Here is a 20,286-nt window from a genome sequence, read left to right as displayed (position 1 = left end):
AATGTTTGACATTTGAAAATCGTTATAGAATCCATATAAGCGCATTATGTACGTCACGTGAGTTTTTTGTACATGTAGGTCACTGGGTAACATTTTGTTGGTTGAAAAAAGTTGATTGGGCAACTTGTATACAATTTACAAATAAATCTCTAACAATAATATTTATTTGATCTGATAGTTTGGTATTTACGAAAAGTGAATACTTACATGAGTCATGTAGTTCCAAAAGATGTTAACATTGTTAACTCACACTTCAACGAAAAGTGAGAGACCTGATAGTATTTCATCAAAATAGCAAATAATTTAATGTTGTAAAGTTAAAAGGTGGACAATTAATAACATTTTAAAATATAAATTTATTATCTAGTCATTGAAAATCCTTCAAAGTCGGTGTTTAATAAGTGTCATATAGTTGCAAAAGATGTTAACTCACAATTTCAGCGAAAAAGCGAGAGACCTGACGTGACTGGTATCTAATCAACATAATAAATAATTAAATGTTGTAAAATTGAAAGGTAGACAAAGTTTTTAAAATATAAATTTGTCATTTAAAATTATTGAAAATCTTTCGTTTAAAACATTCTTTAAATTGGTAGTTGACATAATTCGAAAACTGTTGGAATGCCATACATATGAATGTATGATTGACATTGAGGAAATTTTCATTTATAATTATTGAAAATCCTTCAAAGTGGGTGTTTAAAACATTCTTCAATTTGAGAGTTGACATAATTCGAAATTAACTGATGGAATCCCATACATGAATGTATGAATGAATTGAGGAAACATAATGACAAATAACATAATTTATTTATCTTGATGGGTTAGGGCGGAGTTAACACATTCTATTTACAACTTAGAGGCGGAGTTAAGAATGTATCTAAAGGCGTTCAAGTATGTAATCGATTACTAAAATAATACAGATAGGTAAATGACAAGCAGTGGCTTATGCCGCGTTAATACGTGGCGATTATTGTCGTTCAACTGTCTGTTGAATGTTGAACGAGTAATCGAGAGGAATGTTCCCACGTATCGATTTAAGTTGGATTGATAATCGTAATCGAGATGGCGTCAAGTGAAACAAACAAGTTTGACGTGCCAATGCGAGTTGTTATCACCTTGCTTACTCTAGGCAACCTGTACTTGAATAAGATTCACTGTTGAATCGACAAAAGTAAGAAGGACATCAACTTCGTTCAATTTAACTTTCAAGTCGATCAATTTTGTTGAAGTATGGTTCCCAATTATCAATTGACTTAGGTACAGTTGAACGACAAAAATCGCCATTACGATGTATACCTATGGTGATAGGTATATTTTCACAACTTAAGATGAAAAATTCACAATGCTGTGGTTAGTTGAAAATGTACAACCGTTATTTATAAAAATGAATACAGAATTACTCTGTATTGGCACCTTCGTCATACATACAGTGTAACACTTCAAATCGGACTATGTAATATTATGGTATGTCATTGTAAAATGTAACTTTGTTTTGAAAAAAAAAATGTCAGTAGGTAGCGATTGGGTTACATCACCTCTATGTTTTGTTTACCCTTGACCTATGAATAAATAATGCGCCAACCATGTAATGTAAATATAGCCTACATTACTAACTGTCGAGTGTTTTTTTATGTCGTACATTTATTCGAATTATTATCATAGTATTGTTATCTATTTTTTTTTTAAATAAATATTTGCAAGTAGGTATAGATGGGTAAGTACCTACATCGACTGTAAGGGAACGTTGTAGGCACGTAAAAAAGCTTTGTTAAGAAACTAGAATATTCTTATTTACTATCAATTATTTAGGTTGTCTTTATGTCGTTTTAAGCATTTGCTTTCCCGGCCATTAGCTTTCGTATTTACCCATGCAAATAATATGACGTGTTGCGTATATTTTATATGAAGACACGCCATACACTTTTTAAATTTCAATGTATGAGGATAGGTATCGCAGTTAACCACCACCGATGAAGACTTCTATTAATCTTTGATGTACAGATTGTACCATAACATAAGGTCTAACATGTTACGTATAATGCAGTGGCGAAGACTAAGCCAAATGTAAATTTAAATATCCTAAAGATTTACTTAGGTAAAATTACCAATAAAGCCATCTGTCATCCATCAAGTATTGAATTTAGGATTCACATACACAAATATAAATATCTACTGTATCCAAGTCTATCGAATCTTCTACTAACATGTGCAAACAAAGGATTGTTATAATTCAAAGATTCTTTTGTATGCAGTTTGATGTTGTTTGTCCTTGAGATCTGAGAACTGTCTACTTCATTAAATGAAACTAAAGTAAAATATAATATGTAACGTTCAGTCTACTGAAGATGAAATAAATTTCAAATTCAAGTACCGTCAATATGGCTGTCGTAGGACATTTTTTTCTGTTACCTACCACAGCTTACATTTCTTCAACAGATACCCTTCGCCACTGTCTAGTACCTATAGCTACTGATAGATTATAATTATTTTTAATAAAAATGTAATCCATTAACAAGTACACGGATTTGATTACGGCTAATAGTCCGAATACCCGAGTGAACAATAATAATTTGAATTCGCGGCATGAAATTTAAATTGCCGTCATTATGTTGTACAATTTTACAATTTACCTGTCGCCCCTCTTCCGCTCCACGATAACGTAACAGGTATCTAGATGGCACTCCATATTAGCTACAGTACTGGGTGGACTAAAACGTAACATCTTATTAGGCACTTAATTTATTAAAAAGTTTCTTAAATTAAACAGTATCTATGTAATATAGTACGTAACTCACAAATAAGGGTCGGGAATATTCATGCACACAAGGTCTAAACTAAAGGGAGCTCACGCGAAAAACGCAAATAATTAATTATTATATATATTTGGGTAGGTACCCTTCTCTATGAACAAGCATACCTGAATGATATCAAGTACCAACACTACAACTTATTTTGCTTTTTAAGTCACATCCTCTTTTATATACCATGAGCTTTTAGTACATAGAATATTTTTTTTGCACTTAAACCCATTTCTATTATCTATAAATGATGCCACATGATTATCGATTGTGTTTGACCCCTTCGTCACAAAAAATCGTTTATCGCCCTGTGTAAATACTGTCACATTTTTTAACTTATCATGTTTCCCAAGTTTGTAATAAAAACAAATTCGTTGAAAGTGATGGCTTCAGTCTAATTTAATTTTTAAAAAAATAGTTCCTTGATTATAGTATGTTATTGGTGTTGTCACATTTTATACAATAGCCATCCCCTTCGTCTGAAATATCATATTATGTATATCAGTCATTTATGGAAGACCTCATTAATATCATGTTTACCTATGTAACACAAAAACTTTTAAAAGAATATCTCAATTCACCATTCTTTCAGTGTAATTTATAGATCATGTTTATTCAAAGATGTAGGCGTGTGCGAATGGCGAAAATTAAAATTATATTTTTGTCACATGGTGCACTTTTGTAATCGCGTGCTTTGAAAGACTGCATGAAAAGAACAATTCACATGGTGTAACAAAAAAATTGCACTCATTAAGTGTTTTTTTTTTTATTATATGCATCTTCATTGTGTTGAAAAACGTTTTAAATTTAATTTGACTGTTTGCACTACCTGAAATTTTTTTCATTTCAAATCATTACTTTAACATTTTTTTTTTTAATAATTTCGTAATTGAACATTTATAGTAGATTTTAATGCTTCAATGAAAAGTTCATGTCAAGAATTATTTGTACCATTTGTAATATTATATACATACTATGAAGGTATGGCCATTTAATTCAAATGATATATTATGTTAACTATGGCTTGCATTCAATTTGCCAAATTTACATCTCATTCATCAGTAATTCATTCTGAAAAACTCACTGAAAGACAATGGACTATAAAAATCTACAGGTTGAAAATCAAGTGTAGTTATCTTATTAGAGGCCTGGCCTGGCCTGGCCTGCCCTGGCACTGTAGTATTCTGAGTAACATGTGAAGAGCCATCCATTGTTTATTCACAATCAAAATGTCATAAATTTAAGCAGGTTCCTGTTTATGAGTAAAGTTTATGAGGCGTATATCCTTGGTTTATGACTTTATGCGTCATGGTCTTTGTCATAATGTGGTGAATTTTTTTAAACGTTGGAATATGGTAATAATTTATTTCTTATTCTTCTTCCAGATGTGGACACCCACGAGCCTGATGAGAAGTCTCTCATCACATACATCTCCTCACTGTACGACGTCTTCCCCGAGCCACCTGCAATGCACCCGCTGTACGACACGGAAGCACAAACCCGTGCCGGACAATACAGGGAACTGGCGTCATCTATGCACATGTGGATCAGAGAAAAATCGGCACTCATGCAGGTAAATAAAACCTAAAGATTTCCATCTTCTAATAGATATGATTAACGAAACAATTATCACAAATATTCTTGCCAAATAATGAAGTCTTTATTACATTGATTGATTAACCTTAAATTATTTTCACAACTTTTGTGCATGAAATTCTTTTTTAATTTGTGTAATTGATTCAATTCAAATTCAAATTTATTTATTTTACATAATATAATGAACATAAAAAATTATAAATTTAAAGCGTTCACGACATGACATAAAATAAGTGTTAACAATTTTTAAAATAAAAATATAGAGAAATGTGAGTTAATAATACAATAAGTAATAAAATAAGAAATAAAATAAAATAACAAAAATAAAAGTAGATGGAAGCACACAGAGTGAAATTTGATAGACCCTATCTTAAAAACTTATAAAAAACGTCCACCTAAATTCACTCTCACGTAAGTGGAATATATAAATATCCGAAGCGATTTCATTAAACATGGTTATTGCCCTCCCAATTGGCATTACTAATGGCAAGTTAGTTCTGCACCTTGGGAGAACAAACAACGGATGCCCTCGATTCCTAAGGTAATTATCAGAGCCACACAAGCCAACACCACCAAGAATGGCAGAGTTCTCATCTACGCCGCGTATAAGTCTGAAAAAATATGTAGCTAAATAAAGATCCCTTCTAAATTTTAAGCTACAGTATGTAAGCATACCTAAGAGAAAGTCAGTCGGATAGAGCCACGGATAATATCCATACAGCCGAAAGTAAAGGAGTCTCAAAAATTTCTTTTGGACTCTCCACCATAAGACCGGACTTCAACTGATGCGGGGCCAAAACGATAGACCCACTCTCAAGTCTGCTTCTAACTAAAGAGTTATAGAGAATTTTTAGTACCGTAACATCTGAAAAGACCCTGGAAGTACGCAAGACAAAGCCCAACAGCGCCTTTTTACAAATGGTATCTATATGACCACTAAACGTCAGTTTACTGTCAAACGTAATGCCAAGATCTCTTACAGATGATATTCGCGAGAGAACTCTGCCTGTGGTGTACTGTAAGGTTCGCACCTTTGTCCATTTCATGTTGCTTTAATTTTTTAATTGTGTAATTTCTGTCATTTTTATTTTAGGATCGTTCTTTCGCATCCACCTTGATTGAGATGAAGAAATTATTGAACGAATCGCAGAGGTTCAGAAATGATGAAGTGCCTCCGAAGCAACGCGAAAAGCAAAAACTGCAACACGTCTACAGGGAACTTGAGGTATGTCTAATATAAATATTGTTTTGCTTAACTTGACCGATCCTAACATGCCGGTTTACTTGTTTGTTAGTAAATGTATTCTACAATTGAACTGATTTAATTTTTTTTCCTCTGCAGAAATACTTTGAATCTGTTGGTGAATGTAACGTCGAGCAAGAATTGAGACCAGAAGTCTTGGAACAGAACTGGAACCGTCTGATGATGGCGCATCAGGAACGTGAAAGGGACATCCAAGAAGAGATCAGAAGGCTTGAACGACTCCAGAGGCTTGCTGAGAAAGTTCATAGGTAAACAAAAAAAATACTGCTGACTTATTCATCATTATTCAGATTTTTTTTTGTCTATGTATCATTTTTTCAAAGTTGTTACCGAATTATAGACTTTCAAATGTCTATTAAATAGTAAGTAGAAGATTGGTTAAAGTATGTGGAATTTATCAATATCGATACCTACATAATATCTTATTTTTAGGGAAATTAAACAAACCGACACGAGCTTGGATACAATCGAGAGGCGAATCGAATCGGAGACCCGACGTCTGGAGCGAGGTGCTCATCCTGCGGAAGCCAAAACGGCTGCAGAACAGGTGGAGAGCGCTCTGAGAGCTGCCGATGCTCAGATCCAGTCCCTCTTGCAGGACGTTCAGCAATTGAGGGAGGGCAGATACAGTCAAGCCCATGACCTGCACAACAGGTATGTGCCTTATTACCTACTTCAGGCTCCTTCTATTTGTCGAAATTCTGTGATATTTTCCCTAACTGGTTCAAAACATTTTATAGCTTGATTCTTTAATTCACAGTATATGTAATCTGAATTTATAGGAAAACACTATGTTACTTATGACAAATTCATAAAATTTATGTCACACTTAAACAGTGACCAATTATTTCAATATACGTACAATAGAAATAAATGTTATACATACTTATATTCTCAAGTTTGTTTTGTCATATGTCAACCGATTTATTTATTATATTACAGAGTCCAAGCTCTCCATCAACGCTGGTTAGGTTTGAGAACACAATTCCAAACCAGGATAGTCCAGAGGCTCGGAGGACTAAGCGCCCCCGTACAGCAGACAACTGTCCGAAGAGAAACCAGGACAGTTCTCGAGACGAGGATCGCCGACACAAACACCCACTTCACTCATTTGATGGAGTGCGCGGAATGGTGCAGAGAACGATTGGTAAGTGAAAAACAATTCATCTTTCAATTTTTTTCTATATTGCTTTCATTTCCAACTCTTGAACTCTTTATTGAGAATGTGTTTTGTCATGATATTTTAATAATAATATGTTAATTTAGTATATAAACAGTAAGTTACTATATTCCGTGTCTGTTGCACATTTTCCATTGGTGAATGTGCTGGCATGAAGTTACTGAAAGGCAAAACCCAGATTGCCAAAAACGATTAATATGGAAAAATACAAAACTTAAATCAATTAAGATTCCACATAAGACATTGACTAATTTATTGTACCTACATAAAAAAAATCATTTTGTTCATGTGACCCATATAGTGACATAAATAATCCTGTCACTACATTCCTACATGCAGTGACTTACTGAGGAATTTGACATACTTAGTAACATACATTTATTTACATTTTATAAAATCATAAAATTTCTTCACAAGCTCGCTCTCACTTCAATGGAATATATTAATACCCGAAACAATTTTTGTAAACCAAGGTATAGCTCTGCTTAGTGGCTGTTGGTAGGTTAACTCTACAGTTAGGAGTGGTGTTTTATTACTTTTGTTCTGTTGCAGAAAACACTACACGAAGCAGACTATGGTGCAGACCTTCCATCGGTGCAACAGGAGCTCGACAGGCACCAGCGAGAACACAAGACCATCGATCAGTTCCACTCCAGGGTAAGTTGTTACTTATCAATATTATCTGTCAAATTGCAGTCAACTGTAATTATTTATAAAAATATTTTATTTTATAATAATATATATTATTTTCTTCGGGTTATCAGTGGATATATTAGGTTTTATAGATTACGTCTTAATCAGCTTTATTTATGTTAACACTAATGGCCTTATGCCATGACCAAGTAAGGAGCACAACTTATATTAAACAAGAGATTATTGATTAGTAAGACAGTTTGAACATTTCTGTTGGACTGGCTGTCAGTTACATTCAGTTTTTCAGCTGGTAACTTTGCACTGAGCTAATGCAATCTCCGAGAAACTGTAAAAATAATGTTGTTTTGTGGCTTGGTAATATTTTCTACTGGGCGTATCCATTATAACATACTGATAACAGCCAGATATTGAGGTTAGGGGGGAGAGAGTATGACAGGATAAAAAATTAGACAGTTGATTTTAAATATAGCTTTTTGTTTTAATGTATGACCATGCTATATCTGTTTATTTAACCTAATCTGTTGCTATAACACAGATTAGCATTTTTATAACAATCTATGGGAGCAGAATCTAAAATAGATCCAGTCTAACATTAGCATAATTTATTTTAGTTAACTGTCCGTTTACTGGGAGAACCACGCATGAATAATATGTACTTACTCAAATATTACAAATATATGCTCATTTTATTTTTATTCTTAGGTGGAACAATGTGTGCAGGCTCGTTCCAACTTCAGTGGCGAGGAGTTGGTTCTTTACAACCAACATTTGGGACAGCTGCAGAAGCTCTATGCAGAGTTATTATCCACCTCAACCAAGAGGTAAGTGGTTTCACCGATATTCTTCCTTTTCATTTTTCATCTGTTTACAATCTGTGAGTAATTCGACAGGAAATGCATCTCCATATAGAGTCAGCCCTATTGCGCACTCATCTATGAAGAATCCACTCACAACTGCAAGACTTGTATCTGTACTAGTATATACAAAACATATTAACTGATTCGACCCGAAGTTACCGAAAAATATCCTTTTCTGAAAAGGATGTCATTATATTATAATATGAAATTGATAATAGGGTTTCCGAGACATTCTTTTTTGCTGTAAATCATTTCGAATTGCAAATTCATTTGTAGGAAGTTCTCGCGTCCTATGAAATTTATTTTTTGGGGATGCATTGTACATATTAGTGTTACAAGCCTAACTTAATGTGAACTAAAAATAATGATTATTTATATGAACAATCACGTAAAACCACAAATAACAATATGTACCAAAGAAAGAGCATCAACAGCAGGTCACTATTTATATTTTTATAAACAGTGTGCTGCCATTACAGTGAATAATAAGTTTTCTATGCATTGTTACTAATTCAATCATTTACCAAAGGCCGACTATTATAATAGACAGTCTGGGAACTGTATTGCTAATTATGAAGGTAGTGCTAGTCATTGATTATTTTCGAATGCAGTGAGGTAACCTGTTTGCAGTAAATGATGATGTTCGATTTTATATTTGCTTCAAAATCAATTAACATATTACCATGTATTTCAGAATGAAACTATCATCATTTTCCACAGTTTACAATATTGCACTTGAAGTATGAGCAATAACTAGCTCTACGAGCGAAATTTATAGTTTCATGTCAGCCTGACTATACTAGGCCTTGTCATTTACCAAACGTTCTCGAATTGCTACTCTACTTAATGAACTACCTCTTTATTTGTCCAAATTCTTTGATTCAACCATATTCCTGTCCTAATTGTTTAAATTTATTCTACAGGTTATCAGACTTGGATGCTCTCCAAGATTTCCTGCAGTCAGCTTCTGCCGAGCTTAACTGGCTCAACGAGAAAGAGCAAATCGAAATTTCCCGAGACTGGGCCGACCCCCATATCAACTTGACTGCCATTGAAGAGTATTACGAGGTAATTAACACTTAATTTTTTTATATATCGATTAATAATTCTCCTTCCAGAACATTGCGTAGCCCTTGGGTATACCGTAACCTTAAATTGCAAATTATTGTATTTAATTGTATACAATGTTTTAAAATGTCACAAACAATATTAAAAAAATTACTTACGTGGAAATAATTCTTGTTAAGGACACTTTCCATTTGCATTGTGCTTGTGGCCAGTAATAAGTAACAATCAATATTCACACAAGCTCTTCTACGCTGCCATATTGGAAAATGGTGGCCAATTTTTAGTTTTTCAGCCGGATCTCTATGAGGCATATAAACAATGGGGTTTATGCATGATCAGTTACTTGGAATGGGATCGTGTCTCATTCCATGTAACTCATAACATATAAGGACATGCATTTACTTCTGTTTGACTATGGATTAGAGCCCTAATTATTTAAAGTAGACATTATCTGACTTTTAGTCATATTTTTTATTTAAAAAATATTGTGTTGGAATGACTTAAAAATTCTTTTTCAATCCTATTTATAATACCTATGTTTATTATCTGTCAACACTTATATAATTTGAAGTATTAATAATATTGTGCATGTTCCGCTTCATTGATTTGTTTTCAAAATTATTCTACATCTTATTTTTGTTATGTTTATGCAAGCATTCCTTCGGAAATGGAAACGAGGTTTGTGTGCCATTTCTTATGATTTTCTGTTCCTCTCTTCCTATAGAGATCAACCCGAATTCGATGTTTTATTTCACCAGCATTTACTTAGCATGCAGTGATTATTTTGTTAAACCAATTAATATGAGAAGTTCTAATCGCCCAAGTCACTGAATATTATATCAAATCGATCGCAATGGATTGATTTATCTTTGAACTCAATCGCAATATAATTTTGACAATAGAATTCAGATTTTTTTATGGTTAATTTAAATATATTTTGTCAAATGAATTAAACTTCCTTAATAACTAAACACTAAATATTACTAAGTTAATGGCTGATATAGTAAACAATGAATTACCGTTTACTTGATAAATCAGCCTTTGGACTCGATAATCTGGAAGAATCTTAGCAACCCCTTTTAATCTGGTTGACTGCTAATTTATTACTAGATTACCACATTGTGTCTGTCCTGAATTCAAATATAAATTGTTTGAAAAGATATTGAACGAATTTTATTTGTCTGTAGCATTTAAAAAAAATCATCAATCAGCAGTGATCTATGTCAAACTCTGCGGTATATTATTATGATATACAATTAGTTAATAATACGGAGATTTCTGGTGCAATTACCAACAAATACCTCCAGAGATATGAGTGTTATTCTACACAAGCTAACTTCTCTGTCTCTACCATTATTACAAGAGTTCCACGATCATTATAAACAGTATTTCTGTTATGACAGGAATGTAAGTGGAGGTCATGACCCAAATACAAGTCGTGAAGCTCGAAGGTAATAATTTCAAATTTATAGTGATAGGAATATGTTAATAATTAAAATCATAATGTCATTTGGTATCAAAATGAATAATTTTTCTGGGCACTGATATGTTGAATTTTTACTTATTCCAGCAATTGATGTCCTCGCTGGAAAAGAGAGAACTTCAGTTCAGTTCTGTCATCGACCGCGGAGAAGCCCTCATTTCTCAACAGCATCCCGCAAGCAAGATCATTGAAACACATCTTCAGGTAAAATTGAAATGAATTCAATTACATAATCGGACAGAGTTGCCATCAAATCATATGAAGTAATTATGAAAGCGTGGGGATTAGTTTTTGATCTTGTTGGATCACTTTGTCTTCATAATTCATCAAACTGTTTTAATTTTATAGAACATGCATATCCAACTTCCAAGTAGGATTTGATCTACTACCCGTTATTAAAACTGGTAGTGATCTGATGCAAGTGTTCTTCAACTGGTGGTCCGCAAGGCTTTATTACTGGTCTGAGAAAGCTTTCACCATGCTTTCAACTGATTATACCACTACACGTTGGGGATTCCCACTAGACGAAATGCTGACCACTGAATCAGCATTTGCCATTTCAACTGAAATTTCAGTAGATCTACATACTGATATTTTACTGTATTGAATATACTGAATTTACTTCTGATACCAGTCCGTGAAATATTTCTCATATATTTACAGGGCCAGTTTTTAAAGGTTGAAGAACATTGATCTAATGCACTCGCCCATTGTAATTCTTCAACTTAGACAAAATAAATGTATTATATTTGGCTGATAACACTGAGGAGTTACAAATTAAACAATAACACGTTAACGAACTTTATTAAATTTGTAGCACATATACGCACTAACTTACATAAGTATGACTATGCATAAGGCTCATAATTTACTTATTTTTCTGCCATATAATGGTTTGATGAATATTATGTTTCTTTTTATTAATACTTTATCCCTTTAGGATTGAGTATACCTTTTATATACCTAGATACGATGATATGATAATGATTCAAATGTGTTACAGGTAATGCAATCACAATGGGCGTGGGTACTTCAATTGACCCTGTGCCTGGAGACACATCTCAAACACACCACCGAGTACCACAACTTCTTCGTGGAAGTTAAGGAAGCAGAAAAGTGGATGTCAAAGTAAGTCAAAGTAACGTTATTTAATTAGATGCACCATTACTCTGAATAACTGATGTTGAAATATACCCAATACCTTCTGGTATGTAAAATATTAATTGTAATTTGGTATATCTCTGTTCATGTAGATCAGATAACTAAAGATTTTTTGATTTTTTTTAATATTTTTAAAATTTTTTATCAATATTTGCAATAACATGAAATCGAACAAATTGTAATATGAATCAGTCGGTTTCTCCATATTGTATATCTCTCTACTTATTCTTTCTGTATAATTTTTGACAGACGAGAAGAGATCCTGAACACTACATTCTCTCAGTCGGAGTTCACCCTGGACCAAGGAGAGCAACTTCTGCGCGGAATGCAGGAGATGCGGGAGGAGCTGAATCAGCGAGGTGAAGTGGTCGGTCGGTTGGCCGGCAAAGCTCAGAAGATTTATCCCATCCGAGCGCGGAAGCAGCCCGTTACCAGGCCCGTGAAGGCTGTCGCTGTATGTGCCTTTAATAGCGGAAGTGTAAGTAAATTTACATTTGTATTGCCTTAATTTTACAGCAGGCCATTTTCATAGTTCATGTAAATATAAATTTTACTGGATAGCTTTTAGAGTCTGTACTGTAAGCCTACTAAGGATAATGGTTGAATTAGCTGCAGGCTATTTCGTATTGCAGGATAATTTGCAGCTAGCTTCACAATTATTCAGTCATCATTAAATCATCAACAGCAGGCCAGCTGGTAACAATGTATTGGGTGTTGCCAACCCTGAAAATATAAAATTTTCTATGGTCACCAATTTAACCTATCTAAAAACGTTCTGGAATCACTATAATGTCTTTTTATTCGTCCTAACACTTTTTTGATTTTGCCGATTAATCTTTTCTTTTTTATTGCAGTTATCACTAGAGAAGAATAGTTCGTGCAGCGTGGTGGACGTGTCAGGTCGCAGTAGATGGCGTGTGGTCGGTGGTGCGGGTGAGGCGCAAGTTCCTTCCGCTGCTTTAGCCATTCCTCCACCCTGCCAAGAAGCTATCGACGCCGCACAGGCACTCCAAGATAGATACGACAGGGTCAGTACATTAGTCATTTTATTTTTTGCATTCAAGGCGAGAATGGGATCCTCAATATATGTACACAAAAGTCTGTAAAAGTTACTATCATGCTATTTATCTACCTATATTTTTATTTTGTTTTATATTAACAACAATAATGCTCGTAATGAGGATTGTGTCAACCATTCACATTTATAAATTAAAATTAATTGTATAAGCTCGATTTGACAATATATTATAACTGTTTTCAACTTATTTTTTATTGAAAATACATATTTATGTATACAGATGGTAGCCATATTTTGACAGAATTTGAGACATCTCAGATATTCAAAGCCTGCAGCCCTATGTTGTAACTTGTGACATGAAGTTACCCGACGACATGACGTAATTGTGACGTATGCTCAATACACGCATCGAGGCGAGCCGCCCAATGCACACGGCTCACCATAGATATTATTATGCTGAAACACCTATTTGTGTATAGGGACAATGAATAACGCCAGTATTAGAGTAGCGTTAATTTCTCGAAGACTATTGACTCACTCCGGTAGTACATCACAATGATGTCATATGACGTCATGTCGCATAATGTTTTTCAATTTGTGTTTGGACCGAGAGTATGGGAGAAGGTAACATGTCGAGCAAGTGGCTAACTTTTCGCATAAAAGAAATCTGTTAAGAAATTTATTCATCATGCTGCTGTGGTCCATATCAGATTGTAGAGCCAATGAAAAGAAGAATAATATAATCTAGATTAAACAGTAAATTAGACAGGAATCTGCAATAATTTTGCACTTTAAAATGCCAACCTTTCTATATATCTGCATCTATAGCCTTACCATTTTATTATGACTGAACGTCTTATTAGTAATCTGCTGAACTACAGATCCCCCGCATTTTTAGGTATATTTTGTACGCCCCCAAAAAGTCTTTACTAATAACTACATACAGCGCCATATAATTGCAGCCAAGATGATGGTTTTAGAATGAACACAAATTTCATATTTTACTTAATTGTTTTATTTTTATTATTTCAACAGTGCATAGCGTTATGGCAGCGCAAGCAGCTCAGGATGCGACAGAACATGATCTTTGCTACCATCAAAGTTGTCAAAGGATGGGACTTGGCTCAGGTGAGGAAATCATTTTTTTTTCCGACTTAGATAATTATACTTAGATACTATCTGCATTGGGCTCTAGGATATTGGATTAGCTAAGATCCTTTGACAAAATGGAAGGCGGTGGTACTAGTGTTACAATGTGAGCATTGTGAGTATTTTAGTTCCCCAAACCACTGGTTTAGTTAAAGTTGTCACAGTCTTGTCATTGGTTTATCATTCGGAAGTCATGATTAGTTAATTTCATTTACGTTTTGGCTGATTTTACCCATACACAGTTTTTGATTTGCAAAAACTTCTCCCCAGTTATGGCAATTATCATGGGTGCAAAAATGAATCTTTAATGAATCCGAATGGAATTACTTTTCACGGTCAATTGAAGTTTTATATCAATTTTGTGATATATATTATATTCTACTGATTTGATGTTGTTTCAAATATATCTCATTACCGTATGTGTACTGTCAGCAGTAAATCCATGCACGTGTAAACGGGTTATAAGTACGCTTTTTATACAAACAGACATCTCTAGATACAATAGTGATATGGTTATTCAATGCGTTGAGAGAATGGTAAACAACCATCATAAATAAATTTGTTCACAAATCTCCCCAGAAAGCGGCTAAAATCTATCTACATTTATTAGATTTTAGAATCAATGGTAATAAATGTTGATAATAGAAGTTCATTTTCAAAGTATGTAAAATATAGAATACTGGCATTGATAGGAAGCCTTTCGGTTTATTTATGTGATGATGTTATCCCTAGTTCCTTGCCATGGGTGCCGAGCAACGCGGTGCTATCAGACGTGCTCTGAATGAAGATGCAGAGAAATTATTACGGGAAGGTGACCCTGGTGACCCGCAGTTGAGAAGACTCCGAAGAGAGATGGACGATGTCAACAAACTCTTCGACGAATTTGAACGCAGAGCCAGAGCCGAGGGTATGTTATTCACAAACTTTTTCCTTAAAACTTGTACTCCAGGAAAACATTTTAGTTATGACATGATATACTTATTCTAAACTTTTTTGGTAAGTGGTAATGATGACCATGTGATGTGTTTGAAATTTTTATTTCGAGTGGACATAAGACTGTTAAAACTCCTGAAATGAATGCAAAATATGTCATTATTGTCAGTAAATTTTTGGATCATGTATTTTTTTTCAAGGCATATCATTGGAAGCAGCTCTATGAATTTATAGTGCCAACAGTATTATTTGTCTAACAATAATTATTGTCCATTCACTGTGTTACATGACACATTTCATCAATTTGCCGACATGCATTCTTTCTTCTTTTTGTGGGTGATAATTAAATCAAAAATAAATTGTACAGCTTCGATATATTTTATAATGCTGATGGTGCCTCAGCATTATTAAACATTTTAATAGAAAAAAATCTTATTGACACATTTACGGAAACAGTTCTACTATTAAACTTAATTTGCACTATTTCGATGACATCTGTGGAGAGTGAAAGATGTTTTTCCACACTCAAATTTGTGTCGATAAAAAACAGAATATGTCATACAAATGAACAATAACCTACTTTGAAAAAAAGTAAACACCTAGTTAAATAACTCACCGATCGCCACTGCGTCGAGGTATTGTAGCTTTCTAGTTGTAATACTACGCAGAACTTCTCGATCTTTCCCCTTTTCTTACTTCTTTAGTTCTTTCATACCTATTGCTCTTGTTTTCTTTTATGGTCCTTACGCATTCAGCCAAATATGTACCCGTTGATGCCACATTGTGCTATTTTTAGATACTGGATCACATAACACTGATTCATGGTTGTGGTCATTCATTATTGGATATGATTTTTTAAAACACTCTTCAGCCTTCCGAATGCCATCTGTTCATGTTTAGTGCTGTGAGTAACTTTATCATCACACATACTTCTATTTGTAGACATTTTTAGTCAGAGATAGACACAGTGACGTCCTGTGGGGGTAGGCAAATTGAGCGTCGCTTGGGGGCGGCAGTTACTCGAAGGGCGGCAAATAGAATAAAATCATTTGGAATATATAGAAATAGCTACCTAAACTTAGTAATAACGAAAATATCTTTCCATTAAAAAAAATAGCTCACTGGTTTTGTCGGGTTCGGTATATCTAGTTTACTTCCGTTGCCCTTCGACATCCTTGGTGACCAGAAACGACACGTGCAGATTTGCGAATAATTAGTCTGATATTTTGTAAGTAATGTATCCTTAGTCCTTAGAACACATTTCTTAGATATTGGACTCATGAAAGGATGATAAAAAATGAGGCGGCATTTTGGCGTAGCTTAGGGGCGGCATTTTATCTAGGGACGTCACTCGATAGACACGGTTATTATCCCGCTCATGTTAGCTACAATTCATGAGGATTTCTCTTGGTTCAGCAAAGCAATTTATAATTTTTTAGGGATAATTTTGTTTGTTCCTGCATTTTATCATGGAGGTCCTAGAGATCTTGTGAACATAACCGATATTTCAGTCACTGATGTATGTGTTATTAACGAGGATTCCTCTCCACTTTCAGTCAAATTGTCTAAATGGATCCGTAAGATTGCCGTTGAATGGATCAATCCTCAATCAAAGATTAATTTTAAACTTCTTTATTTTGTGACTTTCATTCTTTATAAGGTTTTTTTTTTTTTAAATTTGTTTTTTTCTGATTCTCAGTTGTATATTTTTGTCAATACATTTTTTGGGAACTGTTTTTATGTAGGTTTATTTAATTAACAGCAATGATAGACAATATATTGGTTAATTGAATAATTGCTCCTTGTAAATTTGAGACAATTTTGTCCTACAAAGCATTGAATTGTTTTTTCTCATGGCAATAACGGTATTCGCTCTGGGCCCCGGCATTAATGATTCTCTACAATTAAAAATTATTACGACACGCAACATACAGAATTTTCTGAAAATAATGATATTACCAGGAGAAAGTTCTATATGCAGTTTTTGCAGCATATCTATTACGCATGGAGCATAATATGGACTTCATAATTCAGAGTTTTCTTAGATGACTTCCACTTTGATTCGTTATTAGCTATTCGCTTATATTCGAAAATATACATTTATATGCATAGGATAGGGAAGAGATAATTTAGTACATAGATTTTGTATATCCAGTTCTGCATGTTTTGAATCAATATTGAAAGTCGATATGGACATAATATTATTATGTATTTAAATGACATTTTTTTTACAGCATTAAAATATGACGCAGACGGATATTTTGTGTATAATAACTCAATTTCATTTAAAAAAAATTGACATACAATATTTGTGCCCTAACCCTACCGTAACCTATCGATACAAGCCTTTGGTAATAAATTTACCAGTTAGTCCGAATCATCAATATTGAAAACGACACGTTCATAGCATTATTGGTCAATTTCCCTGCATGTATTGAACATATAGAAAATACATTCATGCCAAGAAGAAATAAATCATGTGTAAAAATATAACAATTTCCACCACAAACAGAAAATCTAATTCAAATATTTACAGTGGAACCACCACAAATAGTAGACCACCGTTTTATGTACTCGGAATTAACATTTTTCCACTATTTTCGTGAGGTTGTGATTTATCAGCTTTTTTTCTTTTCTGGAGAATTCTCGAAAACAGAAATATTTACCTTTTCGAGAATCTTCGAAAAGTCGTCACTATAATAAAATCACTGATCATCAAATTTTCTTAGATCTTTCGACTCAAAAATTCGTCAAATCTGGAGTTTTTTTTAAATATTCTAACCAAAAAAAAAAAAAAAAAACTGGGAAATTGAGCTTTTTCTTCCGACAAAATTGAACTCAGTTTATTTTAAATTCCGGTTGCGGTAGGCAGCTTAAACCTAGTGAGAATTTCTTGATTTCTCGACAAATGTGAATTCTAGAATTTTCGGAAATTTAATTTCTCATGTTTTGAGTTTTGCCTTTTCTGATTTTTCTCGAGATTTCTCGAGTTCTCACCTAGTTTCTACAGTCCCATTTAATTTTAATACCCACATTTAATTCCCGCTTATACCTACATTTTTTTCCCGCAGTCTATGTCTGAAATATTCAAAAATATATTAAACGTAGGTATATTCGTTACACGAATGCATAATAGGAGATGACTCGACTTTTACTTATTTTTAGTGTTTCGAAACATATCTCGACGAATAAAAAACTCATTCTACAGGCTAGCTCAGAATGTCACATCTTTGCTGTAACCTTGACCGTTATATAAAAAATATTAATTCCACGATGACCTTTCATAACATCACAACACATAACCATTCCGACGACCTACCTAACAACTTACTCCTGTGCGGTAATCAAAGCGCTCTTGATTTTTTCGGTAGTTTTCATTACTCGCAGTCCTTTGTAATATTTTTCAATTGATATGCCCTTTGGACTGACAGCGATCATCGACGCCTTTACTCTTTCTAGACACACGCTGAATTAATAATATTGTCAGTGATTGTGAACTCGCGAATTGTCCCTCCACCGTGGAGTAGCGGCGGAACGCCTGTCTCTAATTTTGTGGATCGCGGATTCGAATACTATATTTTCGGCTTTATCTGCCGTTTTATAATGTTTCTTCCGTCTGTCTTCGTTAATCATATGGGTTCTTTTCTGCTGCCCTATTTCGGTACGTATGCCGAATGTTGCATTTCAATGCATTGTGATTTATGATTGATTATGACATCATAGCACTGTGGTTTAATTTTGAACTGTCATGTCATGTCTATTTTTGAAGATACGTTGTGTTTATTCTTTATTGGGTAACTACGTATAATATTCTTTTGACAGATCATATCACTGACCCTTCACAAGTTTGCTTTACTGCCAATTCACCGCTGTGATTTATCTCCGCGGTGGTGTGATGTTTATGCATTATCATTGTTTAGATTCAATGATCTTTTCCTCTTCTCTTACTAAGAAAGATTTCTGACAAATCCAGATCAGAGATCGATGGAAAACGCAACTTTTTGCAAGACATTGGCACGACCCATAATGGGTCCAACATTGTCGATTCTCCGAATTCCAGCATGGGTAACATTAACCGTTCCTGTTTTACTCCCTTACCCAGCTTACTTGAAAGTCATTTTAAAATTAGCATGACAGAACCCGCGCGACCTAGCCGTATCATTTGATTCGTATTGCATCATGTACGTTTTGTTGCAGGAGTGAGAGAAAAAGAATACGCGAATCTCCACGCTTTAAATTGAGGCGTTGTTTCCCCTTATCGTCACACGGTAGATTCTTTGCACAGTGTGATAATAGTTTGACGACTGCAATTGCTGCCCAAAAGAGTGAAAGACGAGTATTTATTGTTTTTTTTTTAAATTAGTAACGTCTCAGTGTTCTCATTCAAATATACCTAATCAAGTCAAGTTCAAGTTGGAAAATGACAGTGGGAAAGTCTAGTGCAGGGGTGGCGAACTATGGCACGCGAGATGATTTTGTATGGCACGCGAATGTTTCATTTTGAAGAGAAAAGAAATCACTTTTTTATGTATATTTAAAAAATGTTTTTATTATAAAAAAAAAATACAAATAAATATATAAGTAAGTACCTACTTACTTATATAATATTAAAAAGTAATGACGACATAGCCAGGTGTATTTTCTTCGGTTTTTCATATTCTGTTCAATGACATTTATCATTGATTCTGTTTACCAATCGATGCGCAAACTGAAACGAAGAAATTCATTCATAAATGAAAAATCACATTGTATAAAAAATAGCAGGCATATCCTTTTCAAGAATAATCATTAGGTACGTTTAATGTAAATATACAATTGCATAGGTCGGTCCTTAGGATCGGGCAATTAAAAATAAAAACATTCAATCAACAAACCCCAATTAATTATCTATAAACAAACATAATCTATAAAAATGGAGAACCGTTCAGTGATGGAGAATATAATATGAAAGAAGAGTGGTTTAAATGCTTCCACTATCTCTTAGCAGAATTTTGAAAACAAGGAAAAAATATTCAAAGATTAAATGATTGGCCTTCGGCTAGAAATACGGTGAAAAATAGAATATCAAAAACTCAATTGTAATTTGAAACTTTTTTAATAGGATTCTTAAAAAATATTTTTT

The 20,286-nt window shown here is 33.9% G+C and overlaps 1 protein-coding gene across 25 annotated transcripts in view; it reads left to right on the top strand.

Annotated features, from left to right (window-relative positions):
* shot (dystonin-like protein short stop) overlaps positions 1–20,286 on the top strand; it is a 572,629-nt gene that overhangs the window by 377,011 nt on the left and 175,332 nt on the right. For all 25 annotated transcript variants that reach the window (XM_085960986.1, XM_085960985.1, XM_085960962.1 and 22 more), the window contains exons 7-20: positions 4,187–4,374; positions 5,491–5,622; positions 5,740–5,909; positions 6,094–6,315; positions 6,604–6,808; positions 7,394–7,498; positions 8,198–8,316; positions 9,276–9,420; positions 10,991–11,107; positions 11,907–12,031; positions 12,314–12,542; positions 12,919–13,092; positions 14,118–14,210; positions 14,964–15,138. In XM_085960986.1, coding sequence (XP_085817112.1) covers positions 4,187–4,374; positions 5,491–5,622; positions 5,740–5,909; positions 6,094–6,315; positions 6,604–6,808; positions 7,394–7,498; positions 8,198–8,316; positions 9,276–9,420; positions 10,991–11,107; positions 11,907–12,031; positions 12,314–12,542; positions 12,919–13,092; positions 14,118–14,210; positions 14,964–15,138 — 2,199 coding nt within the window. The remainder of the gene's footprint in view (positions 1–4,186; positions 4,375–5,490; positions 5,623–5,739; positions 5,910–6,093; positions 6,316–6,603; positions 6,809–7,393; positions 7,499–8,197; positions 8,317–9,275; positions 9,421–10,990; positions 11,108–11,906; positions 12,032–12,313; positions 12,543–12,918; positions 13,093–14,117; positions 14,211–14,963; positions 15,139–20,286) is intronic.

The sequence above is a fragment of the Rhyacophila brunnea genome, unplaced genomic scaffold (assembly GCF_057557595.1).
Source record: "Rhyacophila brunnea isolate RB1 unplaced genomic scaffold, BYU_Rbru_1.0 scaffold_12, whole genome shotgun sequence".
NCBI classification, from domain to species: Eukaryota; Metazoa; Arthropoda; class Insecta; order Trichoptera; family Rhyacophilidae; genus Rhyacophila; species Rhyacophila brunnea.
The sequence above is the reverse complement of the archived record's forward strand: the minus strand, read 5'-3'. Positions and strand labels throughout refer to the sequence as shown.